The sequence below is a fragment of the Protopterus annectens genome, chromosome 3.part1 (assembly GCF_019279795.1).
Source record: "Protopterus annectens isolate FY-2018-M chromosome 3.part1, PAN1.0, whole genome shotgun sequence".
Lineage (NCBI taxonomy): Eukaryota > Metazoa > Chordata > Ceratodontiformes > Protopteridae > Protopterus > Protopterus annectens.
Genome location: NC_056732.1, coordinates 1,671,842,441 through 1,671,857,416, shown reverse-complemented (window position 1 = coordinate 1,671,857,416; position 14,976 = coordinate 1,671,842,441). Strand labels below are relative to the sequence as shown.

The following is a 14,976-nucleotide window of genomic DNA, read 5'->3' as shown; positions in this document are numbered from 1 at the left end:
TATGCTCTGGCTTTGCTTCCTCAAAAATATTAACTGGCACCTACTAAAACCTGTCCCACTTGACAATGCTGTAGATTATTTTCCTGAACATACTAAATAGCCTTGCACCACTCTGCTTGAAATGGATCTTAACTAAATATGCTCCTTGGCTAACCAAGCATGTTAAAAATCTGATGCACCTTGGAGATAAAACTTGGAAACCATATCAAACTAATAAAAACCAGGGCACACTGACATACTTTAAACAGCTCTGTAACCAGGTAAAAAAGCTAGTGCATAATGACAAAAGAGCTTACTACACAAAACTGCAGTCTAACCAGAAACAAAACACCAAAATATTTTGGAATTTCATCTCGTCTCTCCTGAACCCTGGTACAAAATCAATCCTTCTCCCCACCCTGGCAAACCTTCTCATGAAATTGCCTCTCTCTCTCTAACTCATTCTTTATACACTCAATAGCCAGTATTACTGCTAGCTTTCCTCGTGACAAGGACAACATAAGTTACCCTGCTTCACCAAAAACCTCCCCCACCTTTCCCCATCACTATAAGCACCACCTCCACCCCTGAGCCCAACCCCCAGTCTACCTCTAATTTCACTGTTAACCCCATTTGTACAGCAACTATTAAAAGTCTACTTCTTAAGCTCAAACCCTGCTCTAACACTCCTGACAGTTTACCCTCAACATTTCTAAAGATCGCAGCCGAAGCTATTGAATTCCCAATAAGTGTCCTGTTCAACAGATCCATCCAAGAATATTATGTGCAAAACTATGGAAGGAAGCCTTCATTCTTCCTCTTCACAAAATTGGCAAAAACAGTCTCTCCAGCTTTTGACCTGTCGCTGTCCTGTTCCCTAGCTACAAAATCTTGGAAAAGTGCATTCACATTCAGCTAATGCCCCACCTACTGCAGAGCCACCTCCTGTCTTCCACACAGCATGGGTTCAGACCTGTCAGAGTCTGTAATAGCAGGAAAATAGTATCTACTATATTCTTAGATCTTTCTAAGGCATTTGATACAGTTTCCCACCCTTTGCTACTGTCACAACTTTGTAACTTTGGTTTTTCCCCTCCGCTCTCAACTGGTTCAAAAACTGTCTAAGAGACAGACAACAAGCTGTCAAATGGCAAAACTCTGTCTCTTCCTATCTTCACACCCCCACTAGAGTTCCTCAAGGCTCCATACATGGTCCCCTCCTATTGAGTATTTTCTGTAACACTTTCCACACATCTGTGACCTACGTGGCCCTGATCTAATATGCAAACAACTCTACCATCATCTGCACAGCCGACTCTTTCTGAACTCCAGCTCATAAACCAAACAGCCTTCTCTGCCACTGAATCCTGGCTACTTAAAAACCACCTAGCCCTTAACTCTAACAAATCCAAGAACATGCTTTTCACCCTCAAAAACCAACCATTTAGGACAAAGCCATGTTTAATATCTCCTCCCAAATCAAAGCACTGATATAAGTCATTGATCATGCAAAACTTCTGGTAGTAGCCATAAATGAACATCTAAAATTTGATATTCACCTTCAACAAAATATTAAAAAAAAAAAAGTCAAAAACTTGGACTGCTCTATAGACACAACAATTTCCTCAGCCCCACTACCAAACACAGATTTGTCTCTACTTTCCTACTCCCTTCCCTTGTGTATGGCACCCCACTACTTACCAACCTCCATACTACTCTAAAAGCCAAGCTCAAAAATTGTTATAATAAAATTGCAAAATGTGCAACAAATTCAAAAAACTCCTCCTATCCGTGTATAAGCTCTTCTCTCCCTAAAATGGCTTGAACTACCAAATTACCTCAACTATCTGCAACTTACTACTGCTCACAAACTTATCTTTAAACCTACTGATTGTCCGACCCTTAGTTCTGTCTTCACTTTTTACCTCCCAAATAGGTCCCTTAGATCAGAGAATCAGCAACTACTTCAGATTCGCAAACCTAACCTGCCACCTGGCCAGTTTCTTTTCTCTTACTCTTTCAGAACAATCCAAAATCCTGCCCACTTCAAAACTTCTCATCATACTTACCTATCTTCCACATGGGACTGTTCCTGCACTCAGACCCCTTGCATACCTATCTCTAATTCACTCCCACTTCTAGGATGTCATTTATCTGTAAATCCTCCATGCAATAATTACCTTTAAAAATGCTAAATATGCTGTCAACCTTGTAATCCAATATTGTTAGATAATGATATACCACCAATGTTCATAATTTTATGTGATTGTTCTTTTTGTTGTACGGAGAAGTTTTTCTTCCTGAGCCTCCACTGAAAACGGACTCTGTATGGCCCGGTGGACTTTCCCAGTTAACAAACTGCAAGTAAATGAACAAGTAATATTAGAAAAAAACGAAGGTCTTTTACAGTTAGCTATCTGCTGTGCTGAGGAAGCTATATGACTTCATGTGTGTGTGTTTGTGTGTGGGGGGGACATCTCTGTAAAGAATATAAAAATGTAATCATGGGGTAGGCATGGTAGTGTACAGATTAAGATGAAGTCTAAAAATTAATTAAGTCCGAGTAAATCATCGGATAGCTGTATGTTTGAGAATGACTGTGTGTTATCGGTACATACGGTAGAGTTGGGCCTAAATTTTAGAGAAGAGGAGACTGAGATTCTTTAGTAGGCGTGCTGAGCTATATTTTGAAGGTGTATTGAGTGTCCCTGATTTTAGGTCCTAGTTTGCTGCAAGTTTTGTTTTCACCATGCAGTTCTACAGATGGTCTGCTTAAGGCTAAAGCACTGTCATTTTGACATTTGAGCAAGTTGAGATACTGCACAAGATTGTGGCAGCTGGTGTGTGACAGGATGTATGTGCTGTTTGCATGGTAGAAAATTGCTTAAATCACCAGTTGCTCAAGCTCTGTGGATTTAGGTTGCCATCACTTCATGATGGGCGCAGATTGTTATTTAATGTTATAGAATTCTTTTTTATGTTCTGTGGGATTGTGGCCTCTCAGAGAAAGAGTAAGACAGCTTTTCACTCTGTTGCTGATTATAGTTTCCCCACGGCACAGTAACCGCAGAGTTGTTATAATTAAGGTGGTGGGGTTCACTAGAGCACTCAAGCCGTGGATTTTGAGCTTTGTTTGGAGTTGAGTGGTTTTGAGGAGTGGATCTGTTGGGCAGTATTTTGGAACATAAATTTGTTAATGTGCGTAGGAATTAGGTTCCCCTTTCACAGAATGGCAGGCACTTTAACATCAGAGTGGTAATGATCAAAATGTCAGAAAATAATGAAGCAACATATAACTGAGAGCATTGTGTTCAAGCTTTGATGATAACCTATGCAGGTATGACTAAAGGGTACTTGCTTATTATCACAGCCAGATATTCATGGTTGCGGTTATACGGTTGTTGGCCTGCAAAGGTAGTGTGGGAGTCAGCATAAACTGATGTTCTTCGTGTTTCACTGTTGCAGTCATTACATTTGGGTAATCTGCTGGCAGGTTGCCCTCAGTCTGCCTGAATTCCAAAGTCTTGGGTCCTGCGTCGGTTGCTGTCTTCTCTTCCATGACGTCAGGTCGTTAGGGGTATAAAACATGCAGCCAACGCCATTTTCTTTAGTCTTTCTTGCCATGCGGTGCCCGAAGCAGAAGCATTTCGCAAGTGCTGGTTGGCCGACTACTGAAATATTCGAGTTTGAGTTTCAGAACCGAAGTCTTCACTAAAGCCAAGTACCCCATTGGGGAAACTTTTTTCTTGATTTTTGCCGATGTCATAAAAAGTTAATAATTGTATTACTTGTGGGAAGCAAATACCTCATAAGGATTTCCATTTATACCGTATTCCTTGCCTAGGCCCTGATCGTAATGTGCCTGGCTGTCGGTTTTGCGCTAGATTTAACCAATGCACTGTTAAGCGTCGGGATATTTTTGCATCAAAGTATTTTGGAAACAGATTTAACTACCCAGAAATGTAGTTGAATAGCAATCCGACTACCGGAGTACATAAAAAACGCAAAGAAAAGGACAGACAAAGGCAGTCGAAATCCAAAACCGACGATGAAGCTTCTCCAAAGCCAGTCGCCAGTTCGCCGGTACTCAGTGAGACGCTTTTGCATCCCCTGATGCCCGCTACCTTCGAGTCGCAGGCCTCTACCGGCACCCATGTGGAGTCCAGCATGCCGCAAGATACTCAAGGTATTGGACCGACGGATGTATCTCCCTCGGATGGGTCCAGAGATGCTGAGCAGGCACCGGCTTCTGAGGGTGTATTCAGACCTCAACATTTGTATATCAAACCGACGACAGCTGCAAAACCAAAGACGAAAGCAACTTCTAAAACTAAAAAACCGACGCATGAGCCATGTGCACAGGCCTCTATGCCTAAAAAACAGATGATCAAAATGGCTGAAGACCTTATTACCTTGATCAAGGGGTACCCATCCCCCTCCAGATAAGAGGCCTAGGCAAGACACTGATTATGAATATTCAGATCAGGTTTCAGTTTCTTCTGATTCCTCTTCTGATCAGGAATTATCTATACCTCCCTATGAGGATTCTGATGCTGAGGAGTATATTCCATCTGCATCTCCTCCTGAGGACTATTCCTTTGGAGAAACCTTGCATACTTTGAGGGAGCATTATCACTGGGAGAGTCAAGACTTCTCAGAATCAAAAAAGAGGCTCAGGGATTTCCTTTTCCCTCAGTACAAGCCTTTAGCCATTTCCCATGTTTTAGACATTGTGGATGACGTGTTTTCGGAGTCCAGTTTGACACCTGATTCCTTACCTCCAGCTCCCAGTAAGCCTGACAGATATTACAGGGTCCCTGACTCACATACATTTTTATTTAAAAACCCTGCTGCTGATCCTGAAACTATTTCACAAGGCCCAAAGGGAGTTAAGGCCTCAACAGCAAAAAATCCTACCCCCCCTCTGACAGAGATTCAAGGGCACTGGACAGATGGGCAAAAAAGGTTTATACATCTGCAACCTTGGCAATCAAGGCCTTAAACTATCAATTTCATATGCTTAAGTACCAGCAACATGTTATGGGATTGCAGAAACTGAAAATGATGTTGATTTCAGAATGTGCAGAAAATAAAGAATTGCAGTAATTATTGCATGCAGCTGAACAGGTTGGAAAGCATACTTTGCAATGTGGTTTTGATTTTTTAGAGGCCTCCTGCAGGGCCGCAGTTACTGGATCTGTGATTAGGAGGCATGCCTGGTTAAAGGAACAAAATTTGCCTGACCATATTAAAGCTAAATTGTTAGATGCACCTTTACAGCATGATTCTCTGTTTGGTATTAAGGCAGAAGAGGTTTTAAAGAAAATGGAAGACAAAGCTAAGTCTATGCAAACTGTTAAAGACTTCTTACAAGTGCAGCCACCAAGATTCAGTAGACACTGGCCTACAAAAAAACTGGTCCTTTCCTGTGTCAGACAGAGCTCAAAGGGGCAAATCCAGATGCCCTAAGGGTTCCAGATACCAGGCGCAAGACTCATATAGGTCAAAGCAGTGGGGCGCATCCACCTCCAAATCTGGAGGAGATCAAGCGAAAACCTACAGAAAGCAATCCCAATGACTTCCCTCTACCTAAAACCAAGCACGTATCTTTTGGCAGCACCCATAGGGGGAAAATTAGCACTTTTTGCTCAAAATTGGCAGTTAATAACCCAGGACAAGTGGGTACTAAACATTGCATCACAGGGATGCAGATTCCATTTTCACACTCTGCCAATGGCAAATGGTTGGCCAGATCTGCCAAAAAATCAATGGGCAGAGGCACAGAAACAGGTTACGTCACTCATGGATATGAGGGCCATTCAGACAGTTACAGAACAGAAGAAAGGACAAGGTTTTTACTCAAGACTATTCTTGGTACCCAGAAAAGACGAGGCCTGGCGGCCAGTACTGGACTTATCGATTTAGAACACATACCTGCACATTCCAAATTTCAAAATGATGACTTTGCAGCAGCTTCTGCCCATGCTGGGCAAGAATGCTTGGCTGGTGACTTTAGACCTAAAAGAGGCATACTTGCATGTCCCAATGAGACAATCATGCAGAAGATACCTCAGTTTCAAGGCTGGCTTAATGCATTACCAATTCTCTGCACTGCCCTTTGGCTTATCTACTGCGCCCAGGGTCTTTACAAAGTGCCTGACACCAGTAATTGCATTTTGCAGACAAAGAAGCATACAAATCTAGACTTACTTGGATGACTGTCTAATTCAAGCAGAAAACAAGGACACTCTCTTCTTCGACACCTGGCGTTTGTGAAAAGGCTTCTAACATGCCTAGGGTACACAATAAACGAAAATAAATCACAACTGGTACCCTCTCAAAAGATAACATTCCTGGATGCAAGCTTGACTACAACTGCCCAGATGGCTTACCTCACGCCAGACAAACAAAGGCAACTGACTACTTACTTCAAACTGATGGCAACAAAATCCCAGTCTTCTGCAAGACAAATTCTGCAGGCGCTGGGCTTCATGGCATCCTGCATCCTACCAATTCCATATGCAAGACTGCATATGAGGAAACTTCAATGGTACCTAAAAAGTTTATGGAGTCAACATTCACACAGTCTGGAAACAATGATTCCTCTCATTCCCTGCCTGCAACAGGAGTTTCTATGGTGGGCAAAGGCCTGTCACCAAAACATGGGATGGCCCTTCACTCTACCCCCCTGCCAGCCATACCTTAACAGACGCATCAGACTATGCCTGGGGGGCCCATATGGCAGGAAGATGCATTCAGGGCATATGGGCACCAAAACAAATGCATCTACATATCAACCAGAAAGAGATGCTAGCTGTTCAAAATGCCCTAACAGCCTTCAAGGACTTACTTAATCCAGGACAACTACTGATAAAGACGGGATAACACCACAGTCTTGTGGTATATAAACAAGCAAGGGGGCACACACTCATATCCCCTTTGCAGATTAGCCATGGCACTGTGGGACACAGCTTTGACCTACCAAGTACATCTTCAAGCTCAATTCCTGCCAGGAAAACAAAACACACTGGCAGACAATTTAAGCAGAAACCTTATGGATCCTCACCAGTGGAAACTAGATCCACAAGTCTTCAGCATGATAATAGAGAAATGGGGGAGCCCAGACATAGATCTATTTGCCTCTCCTCAAAGTTATCAATTGAAAAGATTCTGCACAAGGACTTATCAAAGACAAGCATGGAAAGTGGACACCCTATCCTTCAGTTGGAAAAACCTATCAGTTTACGCCTTTCCTCCTCTGCCTCTTCTACCCAAGGTCCTCCTAAAAGTCAGACAAGAGAAGCCAAAGATGATATTAATTGCCCCGGACTGGCCCCGCCAATACTGGTACCTAATCCTAAGGATCTTGTCACAATACCCATCTTGGACCGTGCCTCAAAGATCGTAGCTACTGTCCGAGCAAAACAATCCGATCCTGCACAATCAACTACGGACTCTGAACCTGGCAGCATGGCTAATCATGTAATCATACAAACGACACCTCTCAGTAAAGCTGTGATGGATGTTATTTTGGAAGCCAGAAGGCCTAGTACTAGAAAATCTTACGCTGACAAATGGAAGAGATTCTGTGCTTGGAATCAAGCACAAGGAACTGATACAGCAGAACCACATATTCCTCAGATATTACAATACTTGACTGAGATGCTTGACAAAGGCCTATCTTTCTCATCAATCAAAATCCATGCCTCTGCCATTTCGGCAAATTACAATGCAGAGCCACCAGTCTTTTCTCATCCTTTAATAAAGCAGTATCTTAGAGGAGCCAAAAATGTGAGGCCTCCTAGAAGATCACCATTACCTGCATGGGACCTCAAGTATGTGTTGGAAAAGCTCACCCTGCCTCCATTTGAACCAGCAGCTACCGCTGATATAAAGTTCTTATCATGGAAGACAGCTCTGCTACTAGCAATTACTTCAGCAAGAAGAGTTTCATAGCTACAGGCCCTCATGGCTGTAGTGCCTTTTATCATATTTTACCCAGACAGGGTGTCTCTGAGGACAAATCGTACTTTTATGCCTAAGGTGGTTTCCAGTGTGGCTCTTAACCAAACAATTCATCTGCCAACTTTTTATCCAAATCCGAAGAACAAAGGGGAGAGAATTTTGCATTCCTTGGACATACACGGACAGCTAAGATTCTACTTGAGCAGGACTAAAGCTGTAAGAAAACTGAGCAATTACTAGTGTCATATGCTGCAGGATCAGAGGGAAAGGCTATTTCAAAGCAGACAATTTCAAAGTGGATAAGCCACTGCATCCGTTTCTGCTACTTACACCATGGTAAAGCTGTGCCTAAGGGCATTAGGTCTCATTCCACCAGAGCTGCAGCTACTTCAGCAGCCTTTCTCAGGGGAGTACCAATCAAAGACATTCTAGAGGCTGCTACTTGGAGTTCTGTTCACACCTTTACAAAGCATTACCATTTGCCTCTTTACTCTAAGTCCAGGGCAGGCTTTGCCACTGTAGTGCTACAGGGCCTTATAGCCGCACCTAATGCTGTTTATCTCCAGCCTCCCAACCATAGCTTTGGGATTCTACCCAAATGTAATGACTGCAACAGTGAAACATGAAGAACATAGTACAGTTGTGTACACTCACCATAAATGTAGATGTTCGAGTGTATTCACCGTTGCAGTCCAGGTTACCCTCCCTCCCATCCCCGTCATTCTAAAGTTTATCTTTCCTTCTCTATCTTCTACAACCTATGTGGTGTATTTGCTTGTAGATGAAGGTAAAGTTTATATTGATGCATGTATATATATTTATATAATATTGCTACCCTTTTGGGGGCACCTGACATCGGGGGCAAGAAAAACTAAAGAAAATGGCATCGGCTGCATGTTTTATACCGCTGATGACCTGACGTCATGGAAGAGAAGACAGCAACCGACGCAGGACCCAAGACTTTAGAATTCAGGCCAACTGAGGGCAACCTGCCAACAGATTACCCAAATGTAATGACTGCAACAGTGAATACACTCGAACATCTACATTTATGGTAAGTGTACACAACTGTACTTTATCGGACGTCTTTACTGGGTGCAAGTTCGTATGTCCTAAATTTCAGAAGCTAAACAAGCTTTAAAATGTTTCCTGTTTTGCACGCTTTGCAATTGGTTGAACTACTGCCGTACTGCAGAAAAAAAAAAAACGAGGCGACATAGAAATGGTTGTTTGGACTGTTATCGTACTGCTAAAGGAAATATCTGAATTGTTAGGATACAGTTTTCAAAAGAAAAACGCAGAGACCTGCAAATGTTTTCGGTAATTTTTTTTAATTTCTGAAACTTTAAAACAAACTGTAAAATAATTTAAATACTACTAAAAAAGTATATGAACAGACTTGAAAAGTTAATGGTATAATGGAGGCTCAAACTATTTGTATTAAATGATGATGACGGGTGGCACTACTCTAGTCATGAACTGTGAAGTTGACAGTAGTGGTTTATTTTGTTTTTATTTTGATGTTGCTGTCCTCGTACGTAGAAAGTACTGTTGTAATGATTTGTGGATGAATTACAGCAGCATAGATGTGGATTGTTCAGTCATTGGTTTACTGGTTTTGTGTGGTAGAAAATTGTATGCAATTGCCGTCAGCATTGCATCAAAGCAGTCTTTTTTTCTGTGCAAGCTGTGTTTCTTGCCAGATGTATTCCACTAGGTAGGAGTCCAAATGATGACGTGCAGTACCTCTTTGTCTTTTGTTCCTCCACTTTACAGAACCCCACATTTTCTCTCCGTGCTCTGTGTGAATTCCTGTATCAGGATCCACGAAGTTGTACTTGTGATTGACTTTGTCATGGGTGAATCCAGCTTCTTCTAGTTGTTTGCTTTGATATGCCCGCCAGGAGTCAAGAGTAAATAGTGCTGCCCTCTTTTATGTACTCTGCTATTTTGCTAAATAATTTTGAGGCTATTCTCTCAGAGACTTTTACAAGAAGTGTCTCTGTGGTCTCCCTACATATCCCTCCAAATATCCACTGTTGAGGGAGGATACGACCAGCATTACTTTTGCGATGAGTGAATAGGGTTTCATCTGTTTCAGCTATACACCCTTGTCATCCGATTTGTTTCTTTTCCTGTTGCTCCATTTCCAGGACACACACATCCCTTAAGTAGTTACTCCAGTCTATCACAGTCTTGTCAGCCATATCCAGTTCTTCCTAACAGAATCTTATTGATAACTGCTTACACCAGCAGTAAATGAAACGGACTGCAGTGGTAAAATTAATCCTACTGCCATCAAACCAATTTCCACCATGAATACCAATATGTTGATGCATTTCTCTGAATTGCACTTTCAGAATATATGTTTTCCAAAGTACAGTTTCATTGTATGTCTAGAACTTTAGTTGCTGGTAAAATTCTGTACTGCTGAAATGGTGCAATTGAGTCTTTTTCCCTTGTTGGCAAATTCCACAAATGCATGTTGAAGATACAAAACTGTTGTGTTACTACAGGAAAAGTTAGTAAGTATAGAAATGTTCTTCCAAGATTTCAAGTACAACTCTGACAGCATTTGCTGCACCAGAAAAGTAACGTGCATTATTTCTCTAATAATTCAGTGATATTTGTACCTAAACTAAGTATTTGGTGAAAGATAATATCGCCTGTGTGATTTTTATATGTCTTATTTTTACTATTTACACATCGGGAAGCGTGTTACCACAACCACGAATATCTGGTTGCAATAATATGCAAGTGCCAACTAAAGTATATACTTTAAAAGAAATATTGGCACATTCTTGTCTTTGATTTATTTATTTTTTTTATATATATATATATATATATATATATATATATATATATATATATATGGCGATTGTATAAGTCTGTTTTAACTGGCAACATGGAATTTTTCTCTCTGGTTCAGTGATTGCCATTTGGGTCTGCCTGATAAGGTATCCTCCACAAATTTCTTTTAATGTTAAAAGCAAGAATAGTATCTGTGTCTGGGAAAAGAATTGGGGGTATCCATCTTTAATTTATTCACTAATTCAGAAGATGTGCTGAACATCAGTTGCAAGTTTCATGTCAGTGGCAGAAAAGGTATAGTGATTTCGTAACTGATCTGTTTCCTTTGCAGATTCAAAACAACTTGAATACTGTTTTTAGTTCGTTGAATAAAAAAGTTACTGCCTTAATAAAGGCATAATGCCCTTGTGTCATTTTCATAGGGGCTTTTTATCTGATTCTTTACAACATTGTACAGCATGTGGAATATAAGGGTTTCTCCAACACACAAGGTTGAAAACGCGTGATTCAGTTGATGTGATTTTTGAGTCCATCCAGTGAGCATGCTAGTTGAAGGGCTACTCTGTGAGCACTATTTTAGTTTTTTGTGCAAGGTTCCAAGAAGTAAACTCCAGGTTTTGTGTTAGCAGTGGTTATTTTTCAGTAAATGAACCAATCCCATATGGTTGCCAGCATTTATTGTCATCAGGTTTGTGCAAATTGAGGTAAAAACTGAACCTAACCAGATATAGGCTGCATAGTTTGTAACCTGAAGACCAGATCTATCATGGTTAAGATCAGAGATATAGTGAGAAAAAGAGTAGGGGGTTTATGATGGAACATTATGTACTAGGCTTTGAAAGTGAATCAGCAAACCTGGCACAGTCCCATCAAACAGAAAATTGGAGGAAAAACAGATGAGGGTTCCATGTTAACCTGTCTAGCTTTTGGGTCAGCATATCATGGTCTGCAGAAACACTATACTTTGATCAATGAATATTGTTTCATTGTGGGAACCTTCATCAAGATGGTTGTACAGTACATTTGTTTAGAGGCTTACAAGAGTGCAGTTAAGCCAGTATCTTGAATGTTCTGCACATTTCTTTGAGAAGGTTCAGATGTTACTAGGCATGGGTTCTACTGTTTATTTTAGCAAATTTTATTGCATTATTTTCTTTTTCTACTTAAATGTTTTCTTTTAAGCAGGATAAAAGAACTTTTTTTTAATCTTCCAGGTGCCCAAATGGAAACCAAGAAAGCACTAATTCTTGCATCTGTGAAAATTTTGCTTCATGATAACAGTAATAAGGTAAGTAGTCTGAGTGGCTCAGAATCCTTCTGTGTGAAGCTTCGCTGTGGTCCGTTAAACTTGTTTTTAGCACCCTACTCATGCAGTTTAGGTTAGCTTTTCCATGTAGTACTTAACTTGTTTATTTTCTGATTAATGAAGCAGTACATGTCTATGTATCCACAGTCTATTCTAGTAACTCAACATGCACAGACTCTAAATGTAGTATTTCATAATGTGTGAGCAGACTCTGTTCTCTTGACTATGTATCATCTCTAAACATTATACTTGAGGAAATAATAAGGAATTTGAGCAAACGTGTAAAAATCACAATTTTTTGTGTTTTTTTTATAGGGAACAAGCCTTCCTGTACCTGTTTGGTGGGGAGTTTTGCCACTAGTCCCCCTATCCCTTTTACTTGCATTTTCTTAATGCAAACATTCCTGCAACACAAAACTATTCCTGCTTCTCTGCTACCTTTCACGCTTAGAGAATTGTCAACATCTGTGCTCAAGTTTAAATCACATCACTGTTGTAGGTAGTGAGCAAACAGGACCCCTTCCCTGGCTATGAAGGCTCAAGCAAAAAGAAAAATGACTTGTTGAGGTGCTGAAAATTTAGTAGATTTTTGTAGCACCTAACATCCTGCTTCAGGGGATGATCACTCCCACACATCTCTGTAGCTCTTTTGTTGCTGTATTAAAATGACTTGTGTTTCAGCAAGCTTTGAGTGGTATTTGTGCATCCCTTAGGCATAAGCTGTATTTTCTGCTTAATGTCACAAAAGTTAGATCTGAAGTAGTTAACTTCATTCTTTCTGCACATATGGGTATTCGGATCCGAGCCGGCAAAACTTTTTCAAGCATCAGCTCCAAGGTCCTCCCCTACCTATAATACATCACTTACTTACTAACCCCAGATCTCGTTTGCCGCTCTAAGAGTTAGCATCGTGGTCTCTGAGCTGTAAGCGAAGGTGGTAAGGTTTCTCTTGTTTTTCTCTTTTCAGTGCAGTTGGTGTGTGTGTACCTGTTCCCCTTTTCCTCCCCCCTCCACGCATGGTCGTCGTGTTAAAAAAAAAAAAAAAAAAAAAAAAAAAGTTTTTTTCTGTATAGCTTGTTGGTAGTTTTAGTTCCTGCCTAGGCCCCCATCCCTTGTTGTGTGTGTGTGTGAGCCTTAGGGTTTAGTTACTGTTTTGCCCTTATGGCTGAACAGCCTAAAGTTCTTTTTAAAAAATGCACAGAGTGTGGTCACAAGCTCTCACCAGCCGATGGCCACACTCTGTGTGTTCTTTGTTTAGGGGTCTCCCGTTTGTCAGCCTCCTGCGACATTTGTACGGGTTTTAACCCCAGGGTCTTGAAAGACCGTCGGGTTAAGCTCGTGGCCAAGGGTCTGCTGCCAGCTTCTGCCCTAGAGTCTGCCTCAGTCTCCGTTCCAGCCAGTGACTTCTTGCAGGCAGGGACTCAACCTCCCACTCATCCTGCTGCTTCAGATTCATCCCAGAAAGGTAGGGACAAGAGAGAGAGGGAGAAGTGCCACAAAGAGAGAGACAGGCCCAGGAAAAGATCCCCTGACAGGGAGTCTTTCTCCAGCCCCTCTTCTAAAGTCCCCAGGTCCCGTTCTTCTCAGCTCCGCTCTCCCCGTTTCTCGCCAGAGCCGATGGAGCCCTCTGAGCCGAGGCACTCCCCTCAGGTCCAGCTAAGACCTGCTTCGGTTGCTTCTTCTTCAAGGTCGACTCGGATTGTCTCCGACCTTGACATGGACAGGCTGATGAGGAGGTTCATCCAGAATCAAATTCAGATGGGGGTCTTACCAGTTCCTCTTCCATCGGAGAGGGTCCTTCTACAACTTTATTTCACCCAATCTCTCCTTCCCTGATCCGACTCAGTGCTTCGGGGTTCTTGGATCCGAGGCCCTTCGGAGCTGTTGGTTTGGCGCCGACGGTTCTCGTTTCCTCGACGCCAGCCATCACCTTGAGTTCCTCGGATCCGATTTCAGATCCAGGAGGCTCTCGGGGCCGTGGTCAGGGAGTCAGACCCGAGGGTCGAGGTCATTCTCTTTCGGATCCCATCCTTGGTGCCCAGACTACCCTGCCTTCAGCTCTGATCCCTGCTTTGGACCCAGGGAGGGCCTCATCCTTACAGGTTATGGAAGTGGGCTCTCCATCATCATTAGGGGCAGTGGAAAGGGTTCTCTCCCAGGGGTTGAGACCACAGCTCACCTACTCGGATCCTACCCAGACCTCCCTGTGTTCGGATTCTGCTCCCCTCACCCTGTCTCAGGGACAGCCCGTGCCAAAGCAACCCCAGGTTGTTCCCCTCAGGGAACCCCCGGAGGCTTACGAGTCCTCTTCAGAAAGTCCCACTGGAGAGGAACCTCGTAAACGCAAGTGTAAAAGGAGGCACTTGGACTCCCCTGAGTCCATTACCACTGAATCGGACTTAGATGAAGGGGAGGATTCCCCCAGATCACCTCCCGAGGACGTCTCCTTCAGAGACCTTATGGAGATCCTCCGCCAAAGAGGAGGTTGGTCAGCCCCCAAACCCTCTACGGATGAGTCCGTGTTTCTGGAGGCCTTTGGTGCGGGCCCATCTACTTCCTGGGTTTCCCCACCAGCCGACCCTTTTGTGGACCTCATCACCACTAGGGCATGGAAGGATCCTGACACCGTGGAGCCTATACCCAAAAGACCGGACAAAATTCTTTCCCCGCCATCAGATAGGCAGGCATGGTCCAAAGGAGCCCCTGTGGACGCTTTGGTGGTTGCAGCTGCCTCAAAGAGGGAACTGGCACAGGAGAGTTCCTCGGTCCATCCACCAGACAAGGAGTCCAGGTCGATGGATCGTTTTGGGAAGCGTATGTATTTGTCAGTGACTTTTTCTATCCGTGCGCTGAATTACTTGGCACATGTTACCCGACTGCAGCATGATCTTATAACGGAACTAACTGAGTCGCCC

The 14,976-nt window shown here is 42.6% G+C and overlaps 1 protein-coding gene across 2 annotated transcripts in view; it reads left to right on the top strand.

Moving 5' to 3' along the window:
• The window catches only part of MROH1 (maestro heat like repeat family member 1), a 2,449,684-nt gene that overhangs the window by 790,176 nt on the left and 1,644,532 nt on the right, over positions 1 to 14,976 (top strand). For both annotated transcript variants that reach the window (XM_044067698.1, XM_044067696.1), the window contains exon 11: positions 11,970 to 12,043. In XM_044067698.1, the coding sequence (XP_043923633.1) occupies positions 11,970 to 12,043 (74 nt within the window). The remainder of the gene's footprint in view (positions 1 to 11,969; positions 12,044 to 14,976) is intronic.